Consider the following 25,350-nt stretch of genomic DNA (forward strand, 5'->3'; position numbering starts at 1 on the left):
TTTTTTTTTTTTTTTTTTTTGTCCTGTGGTCGAACTGATCACTTCTTTGTGCACATGGCAGGTGACCATGCAGGCTGTCGCTCTCCAAACACGTTTGCATGCTATTTCCCAGGAGTACGCGCAGTTAGAGGAGGCGCACCAGAAATTGGAAGAGGAACTTAATCAACTTCGTGCCAGTCATAACACCTTGCTTGAGGAGCACAACACTCTTAGGAACAACCACTCGCGCCTTAGGCGGGAGCACGAGGCCTTGGAGAAGGAATTCAAGGAGCAAGGGGACAGCCATGCCTCGGCTCTTCAGAGTGCCATCTACGAATGGCGAGGTTCTGAAGATTTTGTACGGGCCGCAGATGCACACGCCATTACCTGCATGCCTACCTTATTGCGATCTTGGTTGAGTACCCCCTACATGTCAGGCGAGCCTATGGTAGAAGCCATGACTAGTTGGCAGGATGGTCAGGATTATCGTCTATTTTCCAGTCCCCCTTCTGTACAGATTCTCCAAGATTGGGTTAGGACACCAGGTGGTAGGGCTGCCATGGGACCCATTGCAGAGGTATGGTTACGTGACACAGACAAGGGTCGAGGTCGCCTAGTGCGCGAGGGGGAGGCCGCTTTCTACATGGGTCGGCGAGAGATGCAAGATCATCTGTATGGTAAGTTAAGACGACGGTTCTCCTCTTTCAGTATACCAAGTTGGAAGCTACCAGACTACTTGCCACTTGAGCGCCCCACGTCTTTAGTGATACCTTCATCCTTGTCTACCCTTGCCAATGCCTTCTTAGTCACGCCCGAGAGGGCACAAGCAGGGGTAACATCGTCTGTCGCCATACCCTCCGAGAAGCAGACGCATGATCATTCAGATCCAGTCACAGACGGTTCAGGTGCTGTTGGGATGTGAACCCTTCCAGTACAGGCGGATACACTATTCCCTCTAGTTCTAGCTTGTCAGGTTCAGCTGAAAGATTGGCCGCCCCACTTTCCTGAGTGAGTTGAGGATCTGTTCCGGTCACTTTATCATTTTTTTTATGTCGTTGCCGTATGTAGTTCTATACTTTCTTACTTTGACGCTATGTAGTTTTGATACCACAATCCCACTTTCAGATTGATTGAATATCTTCCTTCTGCGTCATTCTTGTTGTATGTAGCTACTTGTTCCAGCGTAGGGGCTGCACCTATCGCTTAGGCATTTAAGTGTGTGGATTGCCTGCTGCCTTAACACCATGCATACTTTTCTTTTTAAGGATGTACGTTTGGTTGTGTATCTTACATGAGTTTAAGGGCTGCGTCTCGTTAACTCGGATGTACTTTTTTTTAGTGTGTGTGCTGCCTGTTGCCATATGCAAGCACCATGCATACTTTTTTTAGGATGCACGTTAGGCTGTGTACTTTACTCAGCAGGCCCAGGTGGAAGCGCGTACCCTCTGAGTTTAAGGATTGCGTCCCATTAACTCGGTTGTACTCATTTAGTGTGTGGGTTGCCTGTTGTCTCATGCTAGCACAATACACACTTTTTTTCTGTGGCAACCATTACTTCCGATGGAGTGGAGTGGGCCCACTTGGCTCACCTATTGGCCCCTCCGTGGTCGTCAAGTGGTGCACTTTCAGTTCCAAGAGTAGGTGGGGACCGCCTGCTCAAATCCTGCATATCCTTCTTGGTTCCACGGGGATTCGATGAATTTCACTTTGGGATTCGGCCATTTTGGCGTATTTGGGTTTATGTGAGATAATAAGGGTGAAAACTAGGAATGTATACTTTTTGTAACAATTCCCACAGACGATGCCAATGATGGTTTTATCGGGACCGGATCCACTATAAAACGCATTTAAGAAAACCGGATCCACTATAAAACGCATTTAAGAAAATAATAAAATTTATTGCAGGGGATGTGAGGCCCAATACAATGTATACGAGCCCAAGAATACCGCTGAAAAAATGGCGACCCAAAAAAAAAACAAACAAATAAATAAATAACACTAAATAGGTTACCCAAGAAATCGATCACAGGCACGCTAGTAAGAGGGAGGAGACCAAACCACTAGACCAAGGAAGTCTTTATGACTTGAGGTCCCCCCTCCTTTTATACTACAAGCCATTTAACCTGATCCGTGTCCGACATCCAAGTAACGCCAACCTCCTCCAGACACGCGACCCACGCCATCTTATCTCTCCCAACCCCCTCCGCTAGCTTCCATCCTCCACGTGATTGGCTCATGCGAGAACTACGGCGAGTGTAATACTCACACACCTGACTCAACCCCGGGGTGGTGCACAACTAGCCGCCACCCCGGGTGCTGCACCACACTGCGGGGGCATTGGGCATGCGCTCGTGCCCGGCTCCGGGTGGCAACGTGGCCAGCTGCCACCCCCTCAGCCTCGCGCCCTGGCACCCCTGAGGTGCCTCGGCTGCCAGCGACCTCCTCCTCCGACCTCTGTGTTGCACTACTGCACACCCTGCCTTGCACCCCTCCTTCCAGGCTTCATTTTTGTCATCAACCTTCCTTGGGTTTAGCCCAACTAATCAATTAAGAAAAAATAAGTTACGTTTTACCGACTCATCAATATCGCATTAAGAAGACTTAATTTATTTTAATATAAAAATTGTTAAGATATGATTTTTATTATAGATTATAATTATTTACACCAATATTCATATTTACTACATAGTACTACTTTTATTATAATTTGAAAATACTTATTTTGATTATATTGATAATAATCATTTTTATTTTATATTAATTAACTTTGATATTTAAAAATTATACTAAGTATTTACTTATTTTAATTTACGTGTTGGACATTAATTTAATCCTGCAATGCGCGTATTATAATTAGTACATACAATTACTTAGTAACGTGTCACGGGACATGCCTAACTGCCATGGGACGTGCCTAACCACCTTGGGACATGCCAAACCACCTTGGGACGTGCCTAGCCGCCACATGATGTGCCCAACCACCTCGGGACGTGCCTAGCCCCCATCGGGCGTGCCTTAACCACCTTGGGACGTGCCTAGCCGCCAACCTTGGGACGTAATAACATAATGGAGCTAAAGGATTTAATCACTTAAGATACATTAGGACAATTTTTTTTATAACATAATTCACCCTTAGGCTAAATATGGACTGTCACTTTCCTTTCAAGAAAATCTAGAAATATGATTAGTTGGCGTAATAACTGTCTATTTATATGATTTACTGGACTCAGATATATACATGAAAATTTTAGAGGGGTTAAAGTTAACAAAGACAAACTCTCCTCGAGAACTCTATTTGATCAAGTTACAAAGATCGCTTTATGGTTTGAAGTAGTTTGTGCAAATGTAGTACCAACATTTGAATGAGTATCTTATAAAAGAGGGATATAAAAATTAATGATAGACATTTCGATTTAGGTTATCTGAATTGAACCGAGTTGAACTGAACCAAATGGTTAGACTTTGGTTTATTATTAAAAACTGATAAGTTATATATTTTATAAATCGAATGGCTTCGATTAGGTTTAGTTTAAAATCGAATCGAACTGAAAATCCAAATGATTTGTGTGTGTACGTGTGTAATTATTATTATATATTTTATTTATACCCAAATGTCTTTATATTTACAGATTTACCTAAATATATATACTAAAGAGTTAATTCCAATGGAGCTCCTTTGTCTTTGGTGGCAATTCTAAATTTAATCCAGACTATCGTTTTTGTCATTTAACACCCCAAACTATCATATTTTGGACACTTTTGATCCTTCTATGACTTTTCCAGTGAGACTCTATTTTAGGAAAGGATATTTTCATCTTTTCAAAAAAAAAAAATTATATTATTTTCTCAATGAGTTAGTTTTATCGAAGATCCCTTGTCTTTGGTGGCAATTCCAAATTTAGTCACAGACAACTGTTTTTGCATTTAACAACCCAAACTATTATATTTTATATTTTGGACATTTTTATCATTCCAATGACTATATTTACAGTAAAACCCTATTTTAGGAAAGGGTATTTTTCGATGACAAAGAAGAGGCTTTTTTTTTTCCTCATTTTTTTTTGCTCTACAGCTATTGTGGATGATTCACATAATCATGGACTAAATAATAGCAATCAGATTGAAGCCAACCAAGTGGCGACATTCTAAGCTTTCCAACTGCGTTGCAGAATGATTGCCCCGCACCCAGAGGTTCTCACGCACTCGGTATCGCCATTGACGAAGGACGATTTGGGGCCAAGTTGAAGGAGATGAAAACAAGAGCCTAGGTGAAGGAGATGGTGTAGTGCACGACTGAAGAGATGAAAATCAGGAAAAAAATCAGTGCAGAAAACCAAAAAATAAATAAATAAATAAATAAAGAGATGAAAATGACCTTGCCTAAAGCATGGTTTCACCGGAAAAGTCATAGAAAGGACAAGATGTGTCCAAAATATGATAGTATGTGTTGTTAAATGGACAAAACGATGGTCTTTGACTAAATTTGAAATTTTCACCAAAGACAAAGGATATTCGTTGGAGTTAACTCATTGAAAAATAATTAAAGAGACAAAAACACCCTTTTCTAAAATAGGGTTTCACTCATAAAGTCATCAGAATGGCCAAAAGTGTCCTAAATAGGATGTTAAACTATTTATCAAATTTGTTCTTATCTAATGGAACGTTATTTGATCAAATGACAAAGACTTTGTTGAGAAGAAGATGACTTTTCCAGGATGAAATGAAAATTGGATTCATGTAACAGGAGAAAGATTCTCTATAAACAATATGTTGCTGCTGAAACACAAAAGAATTGAAATCTTAGATCAAAACGCTATGTATGGATTGTATGAACTGCCTAAACAAGATTTTTGAACAACAAACAACCGGTTTAGATATTCACAACCAAGAAATACTAGATTCTCTTTCGGATAAACGCTGAAAGGATAAGGAAGGCTAGAATGCCAACAAACGACTATTATTAAATTCATGTGACCAAAAAATTTTGCATATTAAATAAAAGTATAGATACTCCTACAGTTATTTTTGAAGATAATGTTGCATGAATTGAATTGAACCGTTGCATGCATTGAATTGAACTGTTGAAGGGGGATTACATTAATGGTGAAAAGACAGCACATTTCACCCAAGTTCTTCCATACACATGAACTTCAAAAATACTAGACAAGTTGATATTAAACATATTAGATCCAATGAAAATCTTGCAAACCATTTTACTGAGTCCTTGTCTAGTTGTCTGCTTCAACTTTTGATAAACTTGTTTATGGAATAGGCACGAGAAGGAGTTTTGAAAAGCAAATTAATGTAAGTTACACGATAAGGAATCTTAAAAGGAACCAAACACTTATTTACCAGGACCTTTTTACTTAATGTAAGTTATACAATAAGGTATATATTCTAAAAAGTATAAACAATATGAAATTTTTAGGAGAAATGATCAAATAGACCATTAAACTTTATAAAAAAAATTAAATAATTAAGCCCATTAATTTTAAAAAGTTACAATTAAACATTTCAACTTATTAAAATCATTCATCTAAGCCATGTTTACCAGGAAACAACATGTTACTAGTAAAATTATGATGACGTGGCATGATAGTTGTCATTAACAGCTACTTGCCGTCGTTGATCGTTTTAAATCACCATTAACCATTGTTGATAACCATTGGTCACTGAAGAAGGCGACCAACGATCATTTGCCAGTCGCTGATTTTGTTACTGAAATCTTAATGACAAGTTATTATAGGTGGATAATCGACTATTGGGCTCAGATGTATAAAAATGACAAGCTAAAGTGTTTATTTATAACTTTTTAAAGTTCATGGGTCTAATTACTTTTTCATATAAAATGCAGACACTTATTTTCTTATTTGATCATTTTTTAAATATTAAACATATTCTTAACCAGGGAGTAGGAGATGATCATTAGTTTTATAGGGTGACTCGTTTCTTTTCTTTTCTTTTTATTCTAGTTAATGTATGCACAAGGGAGTATATATTGTGAAAAGTATAAATAATATGTAAAATGCTAAGAATAATTTAAGAAATTATTCTCATTATGTGGTTTTTATTATAGGTGTACACAAAGAAAAAATGGGTTACCAGTATTTACAAAAAAAAAAAAAGTAAAATAAGAGCAATTCTGATAATAGGGTTTTGTTGAGTTTTTTGTGGACCAACTTTTGGCGTTGGGGCCCTTGCATGATTCCACTTACGTGTTTCTTTTGCTCTCTCTTCTTCCTTGTAATCTCTATCTTTTTTAAAATTTGTATTTATTTCTAAACTTATTCCTATTGTCACATGTTAGGTTAACACAATTATAAAACCATTTTATATTTATAAATTAATCGATTTTATTATAAATATTACCTTAATAATTAAGCAGTACAACTATATAAAGATAAAAATATAACATCACACTTTCTAATTTAACTCAAATAATATTTTATTAACATTCAAAGTATTTCATTTCCCCATTTTCTTACAGACAGCACCTTTTCTTTCACCCACTGTCGGAGCTTGAGCTTTTCTGCAGCAAGGCGTCGCAATCTGTTCTCATTTGATCTTCGCATCTCAGCAGGGTGAGCTCCTATTTCCCGTTTCTTAGTCCATATTTTTTCTTCTTTCCAATAGCTGTAGATTTTCCGTTAAATTTCAGTTTCTTTATCATTTTTCGCTTCAATTAAAGTGTTTATCTTTTTCGGTTTGTGTCATGGATAATATATATTATTTTTATTTCTTTAAAAATTTAATGCTAATATATATTTCCATTTTGCTTTGCACATACATTACCTGTGAATGTAAGTGTAAATGGCTTATATTGGTGGAGGAAGAATTCTATGACTCGGTTACGCAATTAATTTTCATTTGTATAGTTATTTATTATGGGAGAAAGAAATGAATTGTAGAAGAAAAGAGAAATAAATTTCAATTTACTTTGTTGTGGAATTCTGAATTAGGAGGAAATGTGCTTTGAAATGTAGTTTTGGGAGGTTTATGATCTTAGGATTCCAGTGTGGCAGTGAAGAGTTTGGTTCTCTGTTGGAAGGAGTTCCTCTAGTAAGAGCCGGATAGTACATTGGGATAGATTTAAGAGACTAGGATTTTCCAATATGGTGGAGAAGAGTTCAAATTGTTGTTGGACCTGTGTGACAGTACCTTGGGGATTAGGCCTCCCGGCTTAACGAGTATGTCACTAGACTTCAAGTTCTTTGGAAGTAATTCTTCTAGGCTTCATTGGTGCACAATGTATTCAAGTTAGTGAGATTGTTATATTGGCCTTTCTGGGGCTGAAAGGGTAATTTATAAAATAGGCAAAAACTAAAAGAGAATGCTATTTTAAACTGTTTGGAATGAAAGAGATTAGAGACAGCATTGCACATGTATCAAACACAAACTTAGAAAAAATGGAATGAATGGTATTAAGCAAATATATATTCAAGCAAAGGAACTGATTGTGGTTAGAAAAATAGTGCCATTTGTAATTTGAAAGAAATTATAACAATTTTAGGTTTTTTTGTTTTTTGTTTTTTTTAATGAATCTGTATCAGGCTGGGTATACTTAATGGAAACTATGACTCTAGAAGAAGTAAAATGTAGAAATTTGCAAATTTGAAGCACTTCTTCAATATGTAATTGGCTTAGTGGTTGGCGGTGGCTTAGTTAAGTTGTGTGTTAAGCTGCTTAGTTATTGTAATACGTAGTCAATTGCATCTACTTATGGTGAATTTAAGATTATGATTCCCTTAATTGCTGCCCCATTCTGGATTAAAGCAAAAATTACTGTATGTATTTTACGGTTCACACCATTTCTTGAGCCAACAAGTGTTGAAGGTTAATTTGCTAACTTCCTGGGATCTATCCTAGAAAAACCAAAATAAGATTCACAATAACTCTTGTGGGGCGTATAGTGGTTTAATGGAAGCTTAACACGTGTTTTATGGTTTTGATGTTTCATAACACGTGCTATTTGACTCATTTGGATAATAGCTTAAAGAGGTTTGTCGGAGTGGTATTTACAGAATTCTCTCATAAAAGGAGTCTAGGTTTTCCTATTTTCTTATGCCAATTGAACATCCTTTGTTCTCACTTTTCCTTGGCAACCTGCGAATCTTATTTTGGTTTTTCTAGAATAGAACCCCGGAAGTTGGCAAGTTAACCTTCAGCTCCTGTGGGCCATGTAGTGGTTTCATGGAAGTTTAACACTTCTTTTATAGCTTTGACGCTTCATAACACGTGCTATTTGACTCATTTGGATAATGGCTTAAAGAGATTTGTCAGAGGGGTATTTACAGAATGCTCTGGTAAAAGGAATCTATATTTTCCTATTTTCTTATGCCAATTGAACCTCCTTGTTCTTGTGTTTCCTTGGCAACCTGCGAATCTTATCTTGGTTTTTCAAGAATAGAACACAGGGAGTTGGCAAATTAACCTCCAACTCCTGTGGGGCATATAGTGGTTTTATGGAAGTTTAACACGTGTTTTATAGCTTTGACGCTTCATAACACGTGCTATTTGACTCATTTGGATAATAGCTTAAAGATATTTTTCAGAGGGGTATTTACAGAATGCTCTCATAAAAGGAATCTATGTTTTCCTACTTTCTTATGCAAATTGAACATCCTTTGTTCTCGTTTTTCCTTGGCAACCTGCCAACCTCAGATGAGGATGAAAGTTTCTACCTCACAAGGTATTGGACTTTAAGGAAGAGGAGATTTTTTATCAATCAGGCTTCTGAACTACCAGAGTGTTGCTAAGAGCACATTTTATAATATTATGTCCCTTATTGACTAACTCTTTATAATCAAATTCTGGTTCAATGTGCTTGTATCCATTTCGTGCCAATTTCTACAATTTAGATCTGTATTACTGCTTAGATTCTGATATTATTTCCATGAAAGAGAATTGATATGTGTGTAATGGTAGAGAAGGTTTTTTGGTCATAGCTGAAAAGCATGAGAGATGACATTTAGGGGACTAATTTTAGGGGCCATAGCTTTTGCCGCAAAATGTTGAAGGACTAGCACCATAACCATTTGTTTTTTGGGTTGTGGTGGTTGGGAGAGATAACTAACTGATGTGCACAAGCACCAAAATACACACCTGCTCTTTTTATCAAATTACATGAACATAGCTTTTTACATAGGTTTATGTATATGTGTTTGTAGGTGGTGTTCCATGTCCCTGTTACTAGATAGATTCTGTCACATCCTCCATGCTCCCTGTTTTATATAATACAGAGTAACATTCACATATTGCCTTCTGAACTATTTTCTGGGCATTTTTAAACCATAAATGACTATGCCAATTGTCTAGTGGGCTTTTTCAGTTTACAGAATTTGTGTTCTTCATATCACTGTGGAGAACCAAGAAGAACGAGAAACTCATGCAACGGAAGGACGAATTTACCCTTGAATTTCACAGCTACCTAACACTAAGATGAAGAAAGGGCTAATGATGGAAACATCTTGATAGTTAAGTGTCATATTTGTCCTGTTTACATTATATGTGGCGCAGAGTTCCGAACCCATGACTTTTTGCCACTGTTGCAAAAATCCCCGCCTAGGCGCTCCTAGACCGAAGCGAATTGCTCCCTAGGCGTCTGCCTAGGTGGCCGGCCGCTTAGGAGACCGCCTAGCACCTAACTTGGCCGACTGGGCCAAATTTGGCCGAGTTAACTCGCCCAACTCGACAGAGTTAGCCGAGTTACGTTAACTCGAGCTAGTCGGCCTTGTTAATTTATATAAGTAAGATATATATATATATATATATATATATATATATATATATATATATATATATATGACATACGCCCACGCACATGAATTAATTTTTTGTTTTTATAGGTCACCACCTAGGTACTGCCTAGACCGCTTAGACGTTAGGCGCTAGTCGGCCGCCCGACTAGCGCCTAGCGCCTACTACAACCATGCTTTTTGCATGGCTCTGATACCAAATTGAATCATGTGCTCCATCCAACTAAAAGCATAAGCTAATAGTTAGACTACACATTTATTGTTTACGTTATATTTATGCTCACAGCAACATCTCGTAGGAATATATAGACACTGTGCTTATTGAATTGGCACCTTAAAATTTCTCATGATTTATACAACAAAAGAACCATCATCTTTAATCAATCAAATAATACAAGATGAAGAAGAATCTGTGCAAAGAGTAGCATGTTTCTGTTTCTTTCAAACCAAAAATTCTTTTACCTGCAAACAACAAATAAATTAAGCAACCTCCATGTCTGTATACTATCAAACAAGGTTACTCACGATTCATCTGGAGGGACTGCAATTGAGCGGCAATACTTTCATAGTCCGGAAGCTATATTTTGGCATGTTTAGAAAAGTAGATATATTTTGTTAATTAGAAATAAAGAGTTTCCTAATAAAATAGAAGTCTTAAATATTTTGCAAAAATGTACCCGGTCAATATTGACTTTTTTTAAAAAAATGATGTGGCATCTTTTCCTTCACTGTCGGTGTATCAAATATTAATCCATAACTTTAAATATAAGTAAATAAGTTATGTTTAAATAAATAATGCAAGTAGAAAAGATGGAAGATGGTGATAATAAGTAAGAGAAGATGATAATGAATGTAATTTTAATAATGAATAAATATATAAGTAAGCTAAAGACCTTGTGGTCGAGTGGTACCTGATTGCACCTCACATGAAAGGGGGTGAGTTCGAGCCTCAATGGAGATAAATGGACACTAAGAACTTAGCAGATCCTTGAGTTTACTATTTGATTTGTAATACTAGTTGATTTCTCTTTAGTTTGTGTTATCACTTAGCATATAACTAATGTAATTATGTGTAGTTACTGTGAATTATAAAGCTTGATTCTTTAAGTTGGTTCTTAGTGGTGGAAAATTACATTTGAGTTAGTTTACTTAATATGTGTCCTTGTACTAAAATCGTGTTTCAAACTAACTTTTTCGCCCCCATTTAGTAAGCTTTTTAAATCCGCCATAGAAGCTGCTTTATTTTAATGCAGTTACAATGATTTAATGAATGACACAATTCAAGGAATTTTCTCTAGCAGTACATTAATTGTTTTGCAAGATTAACATGCAATTAGGGGTGTCAATGTGAGTTGGCTTGTCCCACGGCAGGTTGTAATTTTGTGGGTCTTTGCCGGCTGACCCATGGGTTAAAATTCTTCAATCTTAACCGGCCTCAAACGTGTTAGCCAACGAGCCAACTTCAAGAAAAAATAATTATAATAATAGTAATAATATATATATATACACACACACACACACACACTCTCTCTCTCTCTCTCGTTCAAGTGAGAATACCTCTTAACGTGAGAGCATGCAGACTTTTTTAGTAATGCACAGTAAATTCTTTATGAATGTATAATAACTACTCTAGCTTTGAGACTACAATATGAATACACTGCATCTACTACATATATGAATGCACCGAATTTACTACATAAATGCACCACAATTATTACACGAATGCACAGTGCACTTATGTAGTAGTCACGGAGTTAGAGTAGTTATTGTGCATTCATGTAGAACTTACCATGCATTACTAAAGAAGTTCGCATGTTCTCTGGTTAAGAGATGTTCTCACCTACAAATAAATAAATAAATACATATGTATACACATGTATATATATATATATATATACACATGTGTGTGTGTATATATATATATATATATATATATATATATATATAAGGGTTCCCTTGCGGTTGCGCGGTTATGCAGATTAAACATTACAATGGCGCAAAAACCACACACCTTAAACAAACAAACAAAGCACTTTAAAAACATAAACCACGCACCTAAAGCATACAAACAAAGCACCTTAAAAACGCAAATCACGCGCACTTAAAGTTTTAGGCCAACACACCTTAAGTACACAATCACACACGAAGGTTTTAAAATGGCGCACCTTAAGTTTCAATAACTCACGAATCTTAAGAAGGAAAACCATGCACTTTAAGCTTTAGGTTCACTCGCCTTAAGTTTCAGCACAGACGCACCTTAAATTTCACTCGCCTTAAGTTTCAGCACGGACGCATCTTAAGTATACAAACCACGCACCTTATGAAAGAAAACCTCACGCACCTTCAGAAAGAAAATTATGCACATAAAACAACCGCACGAAAACTCACACACACGCACACACATATATATAATATTTTTAGCCCTTGGGTTGGCTAGCGGCCCGCACAGGCAAGCCTATGAGACCAGCATTTTCACAAGTCAAAAATTTTAAGGATTAGCCCGCCTCATCACAGGGCGATTTACGGTTGGGCTGCGAGTTTCGGTCCACTTTGATATTGCTACATGTAATGATTGAGCAGGTTTAGGAATCAATGAGAGATGTGTTAAGTTTCCCGACTCACTTCTTTGTATATGTGTAGATGAGGTGATGATTGGAGATTGAGCTAAATGACCAAAAAAGTTGGCATGATCACTTGACAATTCTTTCATTCTTTAGTCATGGTAAAAAGTTTTAAGTTTTGGTATCTTCTTACTTTATATGGAACTAAAGGATTTAATCACTTAAGATAAATTAGCACAATTTTGTTTAATAACATAATTCACCCTCGCTTAGGTTAAATATGGACTTTCACTTTCCTTTTCCTAAGTATGGTTGTCCAAGAAAATCTAGAAATATGATTAGTTGGCGCAGTAACTGCCTACTTATATGGTTTACTGGACTCAAATATATACATGAAAATTCTAGAGGGGTTAAAGTTAACAAAGGCAAACTCTCCCCGAGAACTCTATTTGATCTTATAAAAGAGGGATATAAAAATTAATGATGGACATTTCGATTTGGGTTATCTGAATTGAACTGAGCTGAACTAAACTAAATTGTTAGGTTTTGGTTTATTATTAAAAACCGATCAGTTCTATATTTTTTAAATCGGGTGGTTTTGGTTAGGTTTAGTTAAAAATCAAGCCAAACTGAAAAACCGAATAATTTGTGTGTGTGTGTGTGTAATTATTATTATATATTTTATTTACACCCAAATATTTTTATATTTACATATTTGCCTAAATATATATATACTAAAGAGTTAATTCTAGTGGAGGTCATTTGTCTTTGGTGGCAGTTCTAAATTTAGTCCAAACTATCATTGTTGTTATTTAACACCAGGCTATCATATTTTGGACACTTTTGGTCCTTTCATGGCTTTTCTAGTAAAACTCTATTTTAGGCAATGATATTTTCATCTTTTCAATCTTTTTAATATTATTTTCTCAATGAGTTAGTTTCATCGGACGTCTTGTGTCTTTGGTGGCAATTCCAAATTTAGTCACAGACAATCATTTTTGCATTTAACAACTCAAACTATTATATTTTGGACATTTTTTATCCTTCCAATGACTATTTAATTTCCAGTGAAACCCTATTTTAAGAAAGGGTATTTTTTTATGGCAAAAAAGATGCTTTTTTCCTCTTTTTTTTTTTTTTTCTCTACAACTATTGACTATTGTAGATGATTCACATAATCATGGACTAAAATAATAGCGATCAAATTGAATCCAACCAAGTGGCGACATTCTAAGCTTTCCAACTGCGTTGCAAAATGATTCCCCATCACCCAGAGGTCCTCACGTACTCGGTATTGCCATTAACGAAGGACGATTTGCACTCAGGTTAAAGGAGATGAAGGCAAGAGCCCACGCAAAGGAGATGGTGCAATGCACGAGTGAAGAGATGGAAATCAAGAAAAAAATCGATGCAGAAAATTGAAAAAAAATAAATAAATTAAAGAGATGAAAATGCCTTTGCCTAAAATAGGATTTCACCGAAAAAGGTCATGGAAAGGACAAGACGTGTCCAAAATATGATAGTATGGGTTGTTAAATGACAAAAACGACAGTCTTGGACTAAATTTGAAATTGTCACCAAAGACAACGAATATCCGTTCGAATTAACTCATTGAAAAATTAATTAACAATAATTAAAGAGACAAAAATACCTTTCCTAATATAGTTTCGAGCTTACCTCGAAGACAATATAATGGAACAGAACTAAACATATTTCACATTATCTCAAAGGGACAATGAATTTAGGGTTACTATACGATAAAAATTTAAAAAAAAAAAAAACATTAATTCTGGATTAACAGGGTATGTTGATCTTGTATTTAGATCGAAAGCATGCTCATTGACTAGTTATAAAGTGTGTTTGGTTGAGATCAGTTACAAGTCATATATGAGATTTATCACTCTTATTAATATTTAACTATTTATCAAATTTGTTACTCCCTCTGTCCCAATTTATCTGTCCTACTTACTATTCATTGGTCAAACCAACTATTTCTTCTTTATTTATTTTCTTTAGTATATTTTACTTATTTTTAAATTTGATTTTTTGTGTTTAATAGTATTTTTAGTGTAGTTTCTAAATATATAAATTTTGTATACTAATACTAAACTTAATATTATCAAAAATTGGATTAAAAATAACCCCAGTCAAGCCTCGTTAACCGAACCGGACACATAAAATGGGACGGAGGGAGTATTATCTAATGGAAAGCTATTTGATCAAATGACAAAGGTCCTGTTTGGTAAATAATCAGCCTATCAGCCAATTTTGGCTTATTTGACCACTATTAGTTGTTTGGTTAATAAGCTTTTTGTAACTCGAAAATACTAAATTCAAAAGGCTACTCAAAGCAGCCTTTTCAATTAGCTTTTTGAGAAAAGAAATTATACCAAACAGCTAATTTTACTAAACAACTTTCTACAATCAGCCAATATTATTAACAAATCATACCTTCTAACCCAAACAGCCAACCCAATCAGCCAACAGCCATTTATCAAACAGGGCCAAGACTTTGTTGAGAAGGAGATGGCTTTTCCAAGATGAAATGAAAATTGAGGGGATGGGGGTAGAGCCATGGAAACCCTTGTTTCTTCCATATTTTGGACCAAACAAGAATTATTGAACAACAACAACCGGTTTAGATATTCTTAACCAAGAAGTACTATATTCTCTTTCGGATAAACCTTGAAAGGATAAGGGAGGCTAGAATGCCAACAAACGACAATTATTCGACCAAAAAGTTTTGCATATTAAATACAAATATAGATACCCCTACAATTATTTTTGAAGATAATGTTGCATGCATTGAATTGAACCATTGAAGGCGGATTACATTAAAGGTGAAAAGACAAAGCACATTTCACCCAAGTTATTCCATACACATGAACTTCAAAAATACTAGACAAGTTGATATTAAACATATTAGATCCAACGAAAATCTTGCAAACCATTTTACTAAGTCCTTGTCTAGTTGTCGGCTTCAACTTTTGATAAACTTGTTTATGGAATAGGCACAAGAAGGAGCTTTGAAAAGCAAATTAATTAATGTAAGTTACACGATAAGGAATCTTAAAATGAACCAAAAACTTATTTACAAGGACCTTTTTACTTAATGTAAGTTATGCAATAAGGTATATATTCTAAAAAGTATAAATAATATGAAATTTTAAAGAGAAATGATGAAATAGACCATTGAATCTAAGCCATGTTTACCAGGAAACAACATGTTAGTAGTAAAATTATGATGACGTGACATGATAATTGTTGTTGACTACTACTTGCCGTAGTTGATCGATGCAAACCACCATTAACCATTGTTGATAACCATTGGTCACGGAAGAAGGTGACCAACGATCATTTGCGAGTCGCTAATATTGTTACTGAAATCATAATGACCAGTTATTATAGGTGGGTAATCGACTATTTGACTAAAATATATAAAAGTGACAAGTTGAAATGTTTATTTGTAACTTTTTAAAGTTAATGGGTCTAATTACTTTTTCATATAAACTTCATAGACTTATTTAATATTTTTTTAAATATTATACTTATTCTTATCTAGGGAGTAGGAGTTGATCATTAGTTTTATGGGGTGACTCTTTTATTTTCTTTTACTTTTATTCTAGTTAATGTATGCACAAGGGAGTATATATTGTGAAAAGTATAAATAATATGCAAAATGCTAAGTATAATTTAAGAGATTATTCTAATTATGTGGTTTGCACTGGAAGTATACACAAAGAAAAAATAGGTTACCATTATCTACATAAAGAGTAAAATAAGAGCAATCACGAGAATATGTTTTGTTGAGTTTTTCGTGGACCAACTTTTGGTATTGGGGCCCTTGCATGATTCCACTTGCGTGTTTCTCTTTCTCTCTCTTCCTCCACAGTAAAATAAGAGCAATCCCGAGAATAGGTTTTGATGAGTTTTTTGTGGACCAACTTTTGGTGATGGGGCCCTTGCATGATTCCACTTGTATGTTTCTCTTTCTCTCTCTTCCTCCACAGAAAAAAAAAAAGAGTAAAATAAGAGTAATCCCGAGAATAGGGTTTTGTTGAGTTTTTCGTGCACCAACTTTTGGTATTGGGGCCCTTGCATGATTCCACTTGAGTATTTCTCTTTCTCTCTCTTCCTCCACAGTAAAATAAGAGCAATCCCGAGAATAGGTTTTGTTGAGTTTTTTGTGGACCAACTTTTGGTGATTGGGCCCTTGCATGATTCCACTTGTATGTTTCTCTTTCTCTCTCTTCCTCCACATTAAAAAAAAAAAAAAAAAAAAAAAAGTAAAATAAGAGTAATCCGAGAATAGGGTTTTGTTGAGTTTTTCGTGCACCAACTTTTGGTGTTGGGGCCCTTGCATGATTTCACTTGCGTGTTTCTCTTTCTCTCTCTTCCTCCACGGTAAAAAAATGAGTTCTTGCAATCTCCGTCATCTTACAAAAAATATCTCATTAAATTGTTATGAAATATGTAATTAAATTTTAAAATTTGTATTTATTTCCAAACTTATTCCTATTGTCACATATTAGGTTAACGCAATTATATTTTATATTTATTACCAATTTATAAATTAATCGATTTTATTATAAATATTAGCTTAATAATTAAGCAGTACAACTATATAAAGAGAAAAATATAACACCACACTTTCTAATTTAACTCAAATAATATTTTATGACATTCAAAGTATTTCATTTCCCCATTTTCTTACAGACAGCACCTTTTCTTTCACCCACTGTCGGAGCTTGAGCTTTTCTGCAGCAAGGCGTCGCAATCTGTTCTCATTTGATCTTCGCATCTCAGCAGGGTGAGCTCCTGTTTCCCGTTTCTTAGTCCAAATTTTTTTTTTCTTTCTAATAGCTGTAGATTTTTCCGTTAAATTTCAGCTTCTTTATCATTTTTCGCTTCAATTAAAGTGTTTATTTTTTCGGTTTATCTCATGGATAATATTTATTATTTTTATTTCTTTAAAAATTTAATGCTAATTTTTTATTTCCATTTTGGTTTACACATACATTACCTGTGAATGCAAGTGTAAATGGCTTATTTTGCTGGAGGAAGAATTCTATGATTCGGCTGCGCAATTAGTTTTCATTTGTATAGTTATTTATTATGGGTGAAAGAAATGGATTGTAGAAGAAAAGAGAAATAAATTTCAATTTACTTTGTTGTGGAATTCTAAATTAGGAGGAAATGTGCTTTGAAATGTAGTTTTGGGAGGTTTATGATCTTAGGATTCCAGTGTGGCCGTGAAGAGTTTGGTTCTCTGTTGGAAGGAGTTCCTCTAGTACCAGTGTGGCCGTGAAGAGTTTGGTTCTCTGTTGGAAGGAGTTCCTCTAGTAAGAGCCGGATAGTACATTGGGATATATTGAAGAGACTAGAATTTCCTAATATGGTGAAAAAGAGTTCAAATTGTTGTTGGAAGGGGCCTGTGTGACAGTACCTTGGGGATTAGGCCTCCCGGCTTAACAAGTATGTCACTAGACTTCAAGGTCTTTGGCAGTAATTCTTCTTAGCTTCATTGGTGCACAATGTATTCAAGTTAGTAAGATTGTTATGTTGGCCTTTCTGGGGCTGAAAGGGTAATTTATAAAATAGGCAAAAACTAAAAGAGAATGCTATTTTAAACTGTTTGGAATGAAAGAGATTCGAGACAGCATTGCACATGTATCGAACACAAACTTAGAAAAAATGGAATGAATGGTATTAGCAAATATATATTCAAGCAAGGGCTCTGATTGTGGTTAGAAAAATAGTGCCATTTGTAATTTGAAAGAAATTGTAACAATTTTAGGTTTTTTTATTTTTTTTTATTTTTTGTTTTTTAATAATGAATCTCTATCAGGCTGGGTATACTTAATGGAAACTATGACTCTAGAAGAAGTAAAATGTAGAGATTTGCAAATTTGAAGCACTTCTTCAAGATGCAATTGGCTTAGTGGTTGGCGGTGGCTTAGTTAAGTTGTGTGTTAAGCTGCTTAGTTATTGTAATGCGTAGTCAATTGCATCTACTTATGGTAAATTTAAGATTATGATTCCCTCAATTGCTGCCCCATTCTGGATTAAAGCAAAAAATTACTGTATGTATTTTACGGTTCACACCATTTCTTGAGCCAACAAGTGTTGAAGGTTAATTTGCTAACTTCCTGGGATCTATCCTATAAAAACCAAAATAAGATTCACGATAACTCTTGTGGGGCATATAGAGGTTTAATGGAAGCTTAGCACGTGTTTTATGGTTTTGACGCTTCATAACATGTGCTATTTGACTCATTTGGATAATAGCTTAAAGAGGTTTTTCGGAGGGGTATTTACAGAATTCTCTTATAAAAGGAATCTAGGTTTTCCTATTTTCTTATGCCAATTGAACATCCTTTGTTCTCGCTTTTCCTTGGCAACCTGCGAATCTTATTTTTGTTTTTCTAGAATAGAACCCAGGAAGTTGGCAAGTTAACCTTCAACTCCTGTGGGCCATATAGTGGTTTAATGGAAGCTTAACACGTGTTTTATGGTTTTGATGTTTCATAACACGTGCTATTTGACTAATTTGGATAATAGCTTAAAGAGGTTTGTCAGAGTGGTATTTACAGAATTCTCTCATAAAAGGAGTCTAGGTTTTCCTATTTTCTTATGCCAATTGAACATCCTTTGTTCTCACTTTTCCTTGGGAACCTGCAAATCTTATTTTGGTTTTTTTAGAATAGAACCCAGGAAGTTGGCAAATTAACCTTCAGCTCCTGTGGGCCATGTAGTGGTTTCATGGAAGCTTAACACGTGTTTTATAGCTTTGACACTTCATAACACGTGCTATTTGACTCATTTCAATAATGGCTTAAAGAGATTTGTCGGAGGGGTATTAACTGAATGCTCTCGTAAAAGGAATCTATATTTTCCTATTTTCTTATGCCAATTGAACATCCTTTGTTCTTGTTTTTCCTTGGCAACTTGCGAATCTTATTTTGGTTTTTCTAGAATAGAACCCAGGGAGTTGGCAAATTAACCTCCAACTCCTGTGGGGCATATAGTGACTTCATGGAAGTTTAACACGTGTTTTATAGATTTGACGCTTCATAACATGTGCTATTTTACTCATTTGGGTAATAGCTTAAAGAGGTTTGTTGGAGTGGTATTTACAGAATTCTCTCATAAAAGGAGTCTAGGGTTTCCTATTTTCTTATGCAAATTGAACATACTTTGTTGTTGTTTTTCCTTGGCAACCTGCGAATCTTATTTTTGTTTTTCTAGAATAGAACCCAGGAAGTTGGCAAATTAACCTTCAACTCCTGTGGGGCATATAGTGGTTTAATGGAAGCTTAACACGTGTTTTATGGTTTTGACGCTTCATAACACATGTTATTTGACTCATTTGGATAATAGCTTAAAGAGGTTTTCCGGAGGGGTATTTACAGAATTCTCTCATAAAAGGAGTCTAGGTTTTCCTATTTTCTTATGCCAATTGAACATCCTTTGTTCTCGCTTTTCCTTGGCAACCTGCGAATCTTATTTTGGTTTTTTTAGAATAGAACCCAGGAAGTTGGCAAATTAACCTTCACCTCCTGTGGGCCATGTAGTGATTTCATGGACGCTTAACACGTGTTTTATAGCTTTGACGCTTCATAACACGTGCTATTTGACTCATTTGGATAATGGCTTAAAGAGATTTTTGGGAGGGCTATTTACATAATGCTCTCGTAAAAGGAATCTAGGTTTTCCTACTTTCTTAGGAAAATTAACATCCTTTGTTCTTGTTTTTCCTTGGAAGCCTGCGAATCTTGTTTTGGTTTCTCTAGAATAGAACCCAGGAAGTTGGCAAATTAACCTTCAACTCCTGTGGGGCATATAGTGGTTTCATTGAAGCTTAACACGTGTTTTATAGCTTTGACTCTTCATAACACGTGCTATTTGACTCATTTGGATAATAGCTTAAAGAGGTTTTTCGGGAGGGGTATTTACAGAATTCTCTCATAAAAGGAATCTAGGTTTTCCTATTTTCTTATGCCAATTGAACATCCTTTGTTCTCGCTTTTCCTTGGCAACCTGCCAACCTCAGATGAGGATGAAAGTTTCTACCTCACAAGGTATTGGACTGTAAGGAAGAGGAGGTTTTTTATCAATCAGGCTTCTGAACTACCGGATGTGTTGCTAAGAGCACATTTTATAATATTATTGCTTGTCCCTTATTGACTAACTCTTTATATTCAAATTCTGGTTCAATGTGCTTGTCTCCATTTCGTGCCAATTTCTACGATTTAGATCTGTATTACTGCTTAGATTCTGATATTATTTCCATGAAAGAGAATTGATATGTGTGTAATGGTAGAGAAGTTTTTTTGCTCATAGCTGAAAAGCATGAGAGATGACATTTAGGGGACAATTTTAGGGGCCATAGCTTTTGCTGCAAAATGTTGAAGGACTAGCTAGCACCATAACCATTTGTTTTTTGGGTGTGGGGGTTGGGAGAGATAACTAACTGATGTGCACAAGCACCAAATTACACACCTGCTCTTTTTATCAAATTACATGAACATAACTGTTTACATAGGTATATGTATGTGTTTGTAGGTGGTGTTCCATGTCCCTGTTACTAGATAGATTCTGTCACATCCTCCATGCTCCCTGTTTTATATAATACAGAGTAACATTCACATATTGCCTTCTATCTTCCTCTTCTATATTTCTCCTTTCAAAATTGCTTCCTTTTGGGTCATTAATATGAAAATGGATGGTGCAACCTCTAAAAGAAGCTAACTTCCAAAGTAGAAGGGCGTTAAGACAAATGCAAAGTGAACAAAGTACTTTCTGTTTCAAAATCAATGCTTTATGTTTCCTTCTACAATTACTTTTATTATACAGATTACTTATGATAAAGGGTAATTGTAGTTTTATTGAATAATATGAAAGCTGCGTGAAGAAATTTGTGGAGTAAACAATGCCACCCAATCAAAGAACCAGAAAAGCCTATAAAGCTATGAAAGATATTGGAATTGATGTCTCTGTGGTGAAACCAGTGTTGAATGACCTTTTAAAATTATATGATAGAAAGTGGGCACACATTGAAGCTGAGAATTATAGAGTCCTTGCAGATGCTATCTTTGAGATGAAGTCAGAGGTTCAATACTTCTTTCATTTTCTTTTTTATTCTCTGTTTCGTACTTCTATTATGGACCATATTTTTCTCAACCTTTATTTTCGAAATATTGACTTTACTCCATATCATATGCAGGTTGCACAGAATAAAGAGTCTGAGAATAGTGAAGTAATGAGATTGTTTCTAATTTGTTACCCTTTTGGTGATTTCCCAATATATTGTTTTAATTTTCTCTGGTTTATCCCCTTATTTTTTCTTTTGTTCCTGACAACCCAACTTTTGTAGCAAGGACCTTTGGAGGAAGAAACCTTATGCAAGGAGTCTGAAAAACCACTTAAGCGACTGCAGTCAAAACATCAAGATGATCAACCTTCACTTTCCTGTGACAACTCTAGCTCCACCTTGGCTGGGGCATCATTCAAGAAGCCTAAAGTGAAGTGCAATGATGTATCTGGTGAAAGTTGCCCGAGTGTCTTACAAGGCATGGTGGCCTCACATCAGCTCAGTCATGGAGGGAGGGAAGCTCAAACCCCTTCTGCCTCATATCAGACATATACTAGAAGCAAAGGAAAGGAACCCATTTTACCAAAACCTATGGTGTTGCCAGATAAATCTCTTCCAACTCAGCCTGCTGGCGCTGACAGAAATCAGACTAATGTCTTGAGGAAGGCTAAGGCTGGACCAAAGCCTAGCTCTCATCCAATGCGGCTTAGAGATAGACAAAGGAAACCTCAAACTCTTCAACCTGCCAGAGATAAGACATTGGCCCCTGGACATTCTTCTCATGTCTTACACCTTAAAGAGCCAAAGACTGAAGCTTGCCTTGTGCTAACCCCACAGCAGAAAATGCTTACTGCTCATGATTTTATAAAGCCTAAGGATGAGCCATTCACTGATGATGCGCCACACCCAGAGGTTCCCATTGCTGTTATCCCCTCTGGTAATTATTATGCTTAGTGTGTCATTTGCTTATTTTCCTTTGTTGACGATATGTTGATACTTGATATAATAATTTCTTGGTAAAATCTAATGTGATCATTATTTATTCAACAGAGTCATTATACAAGGATGATGTTCCAAGTGTAAATGGTTTGCTAAAAGATCACAGTGCTTCTGAAAACTTAGCAGCAGATTCCAGTGGAGCCATGGATGGAACTTACTGTATTGCAACTTCATCCAGTGAAATGAAAACCAATCAGCAGCTGGTAAGGATAAAGGATGGATTTTCATCTAACCTTGAAATTGCTTCATCTCCCTTTGGAGAAGTGAAAATCTCAATAAATTGTGACTTTGCTCTTGGAAGACCTGATTTTCATTTGCCTAGTCTAGAAAACGTACTTATATTGGGTGGAGGATAAGTGACTGGTCATTTCCTGGCCCCAAACTTCTCTGCACTGAAACTGATGAAAGATTTGTCATTGCTTTTGGGATTTGGGGACCAACTCTTCTCATTAATGCAAGAAACAGAAAACATGACAACAGCTAATAATCTGTTGGAAGTATCTCTTGTGAAAAATGCTTTTGATTCTAGAGACAGGCCTCTTGATTCTGCAAATGAATTTATCAATGCTCAAGTTGATGCTGGTTTGGTTCTTTTGCAGATACAACAACTTTCTCCTCCTTGCAATGGTGTGGATGACAGGTCACTACCTGAGGAAGATGCATCTGGGAACAACCACTGCAAAGTTGCTGAAAATGGTCAAAGTGTTCTTGAAGAGATGAATTCTCAAAGTCCAGAGGTTGTGGAGTCACTTCAAGTATCTCATGATAACACAAGCTCTTTAAATGAGGGCATTGACATTACTAAGGGGCAAGAAAAGATTGCAATTTCAGTAGTGAATGAAGTTAATAGCGAGCATCCACCATCCTTCCAGTACATACCTCAAAATACAGTATTTCAGAATGCATATGTAAATATTTCTCTGGCTCGTATTGGGGATGATCATAGTTGTTCAACTTGTTCTGGTGATTGTTTGTCATTGTCGGTACCTTGTGCTTGTGCATATGAAACTGGGGGTGAGTTTGCATACACCGAAGAAGGCCTCGTCAAGGAAGAATTTCTGAAAGAGTGTATTTCTATGAACCGTGACCCAGGAAAGCACTGCCAGTTCTACTGCACAGAGTGCCCACTTGAAAGATCTAAAAACGACAACGTTATAGAACCTTGCAAAGGTCATCTAGTGAGGAATTTCATCAAAGAATGCTGGAGGAAGTGTGGATGTAATATACAGTGTGGCAATCGTGTAGTACAACGAGGAATTAGTCGAAAGTTACAGGTACGCATTTTCAGATAGGTGGCGGTTTGGTTTAACCCTGGAATTCCACATCTTTTGTTAATGTTTGCATTATACCACTTTATATTTCATTACCCATGAGTGGTTGATTCCAGTGAAGTACCTAATACATCTTTTGGAATTGTGGTCTAATTTGTTCCATAAGTTGCATCTAATTCTGCTTCATTCTTATGTTTTTTCAGGTGTTTATGACACCTGGAGGGAAAGGATGGGGCCTACGCAGTCTAGAGGACCTGCCAAGAGGTGCATTTGTTTGTGAATATGTTGGAGAAGTTCTTACCAATGCAGAACTGTTTGAACGAGTTTCACGGGGCTCTAGTAGCGAGGAACACTCGTATCCTGTGCTGCTTGATGCTGATTGGGCTGCTGAAGGTGTGTTAAAGGATGAAGAAGCTTTGTGTTTGGATGCTACCTATTATGGGAATGTTGCGAGGTTTATAAACCACAGGTAAAGTTCCTACAAAAGGGATGGCATTCTGGTCACGCCATTAATTTATTGATGCTGTGTTGGATTGTGTGTACATATATTTTCATCTATTTGGAATTGTTTTGGTTCTTTGCCAGATGTTTTGATTCAAATTTAGTTGAGATACCTGTTGAGATAGAGACACCGGATCACCACTACTATCACGTATGCAATCTTATCCTCTGTGGTTCAAACTTATTTAATTTCTAGTGTCATTGGTGTTTTTAATTTCTCAAGTGTCATCGGTGTTGACTGTTCTACACTAATGGTTATTTTGTACTGTATACTGGGTTTGCTACCTTCATACAGCTTGCCTTCTTCACTACAAGAAAAGTTAAAGCCATGGAAGAGCTGACTTGGGTGAGTTGAAGTGTGTTAAATTCTATATTTACTTGTTTATAGCCTCGAGTATTAGATGCATACTGTTGAAACAGAAATTGTTGACCTGACCACCCATTGGAGTAAACTTGTTTAGGGATTTTGGTGAAGGGAGCAACAAAATATGATGCATGTGCCAACTACTATGTAGTGTGATGGCACCTCTGTTACCATTCCAAATGGTTGGTCACTGAATCGAACCCCGGTGGTGGGGGCATTAATTCTTTGGGCTGAAAAAGATGTTACAACACTCTAGTTCACCTAGAGCAATTCATGCATGCGAAATTAGTCTTAGGAGTTGGGTTAATCGTGTTGTGTTTTCAGGATTATGGAATTGATTTTGATGATGTTGAACACCCAATCAAAGCATTTAAATGCCAATGCGGGAGCAGGTTCTGCAGAAACGGCAGACGTTCAAGCAGTAAGTACCAACCGAACAGAAGGATAATGTTATCCTATTCTGTTTTATTGAATTCAGTTGTTACAACTTATACCTACTTTTCAGTTTTGACTGAGTGGTTGGCCATTCTTTAGTAACCTCCATGGTGTGGTATGTTCAGGGTCTAGATCAAAGAGGAGGAGATGAGAATACATTTGATGATTATTTCAGCAGAGTATGTTGTATCAACCCTGCCCTGGAAAGCTGGTGGCTTGGTGAAGCTTTTGTTCAAATCAATGGATCTTTGTTCTGGATTTTTTTTAATTGGTTTATTTATTTAAGATATTGATCAGACCCTGTGCATTGTTATTAATGCAGCCTGTTGTACAATTAATTAAATTCTGCTCCCAGCCCCAGCTTTAATGTTAAGGTTCAGTTTATTATCAG

General features: G+C 36.1%; 2 protein-coding genes across 7 annotated transcripts in view; both read left to right on the forward strand.

The window, feature by feature from the left end:
• Positions 1-1,243, forward strand: part of LOC116025008 — a 6,848-nt gene extending 5,605 nt beyond the window's left edge. Inside the window, exon 4 of the mRNA XM_031266059.1 lies at positions 62-1,243. Coding sequence (XP_031121919.1) covers positions 62-901 — 840 coding nt within the window. The 3' untranslated portion in view covers positions 902-1,243. The remainder of the gene's footprint in view (positions 1-61) is intronic.
• Positions 1,244-16,111: 14,868 nt separating this feature from the next.
• Positions 16,112-25,349, forward strand: LOC116025007 (histone-lysine N-methyltransferase SUVR4-like). 6 transcript variants are annotated; one of them, XM_031266052.1, is made up of 12 exons: positions 16,112-16,273; positions 17,012-17,105; positions 21,338-21,407; positions 21,522-21,554; positions 21,672-22,326; positions 22,440-22,591; positions 22,988-23,662; positions 23,863-24,128; positions 24,245-24,311; positions 24,456-24,506; positions 24,849-24,945; positions 25,085-25,349. In XM_031266052.1, exons 1-12 carry the CDS (start codon positions 16,144-16,146, stop codon positions 25,108-25,110), a joined length of 2,316 nt encoding a protein of 771 aa, XP_031121912.1. In that variant the 5' UTR covers positions 16,112-16,143; the 3' UTR covers positions 25,111-25,349. The 6 variants fall into 6 exon arrangements, with proteins under 6 accessions (XP_031121912.1, XP_031121913.1, XP_031121914.1 ...); XM_031266053.1 differs by lacking the exon at positions 16,112-16,273 and having other exon boundaries at positions 17,000-17,105; positions 20,861-21,407; XM_031266054.1 differs by lacking the exon at positions 16,112-16,273 and having other exon boundaries at positions 21,179-21,407.
• Position 25,350: the final 1 nt, after the last annotated feature.

This window comes from Ipomoea triloba, chromosome 7 (assembly GCF_003576645.1).
Source record: "Ipomoea triloba cultivar NCNSP0323 chromosome 7, ASM357664v1".
In the NCBI taxonomy this organism is placed as follows: domain Eukaryota; kingdom Viridiplantae; phylum Streptophyta; class Magnoliopsida; order Solanales; family Convolvulaceae; genus Ipomoea; species Ipomoea triloba.

Bases quoted from the DNA above. Each gene is read 5' to 3' on its own strand.
- LOC116025007 (XM_031266052.1), top strand. From the start codon at position 16,144: ATGATTCCACTTGCGTGTTTCTCTTTCTCTCTCTTCCTCCACAGTAAA. The intron at 21,555-21,671 runs GTAATGAGATTG...CAACTTTTGTAG, and splicing joins AAGAGTCTGAGAATAGTGAA to CAAGGACCTTTGGAGGAAGA. The intron at 24,129-24,244 runs GTAAAGTTCCTA...GTTCTTTGCCAG, and splicing joins GCGAGGTTTATAAACCACAG to ATGTTTTGATTCAAATTTAG.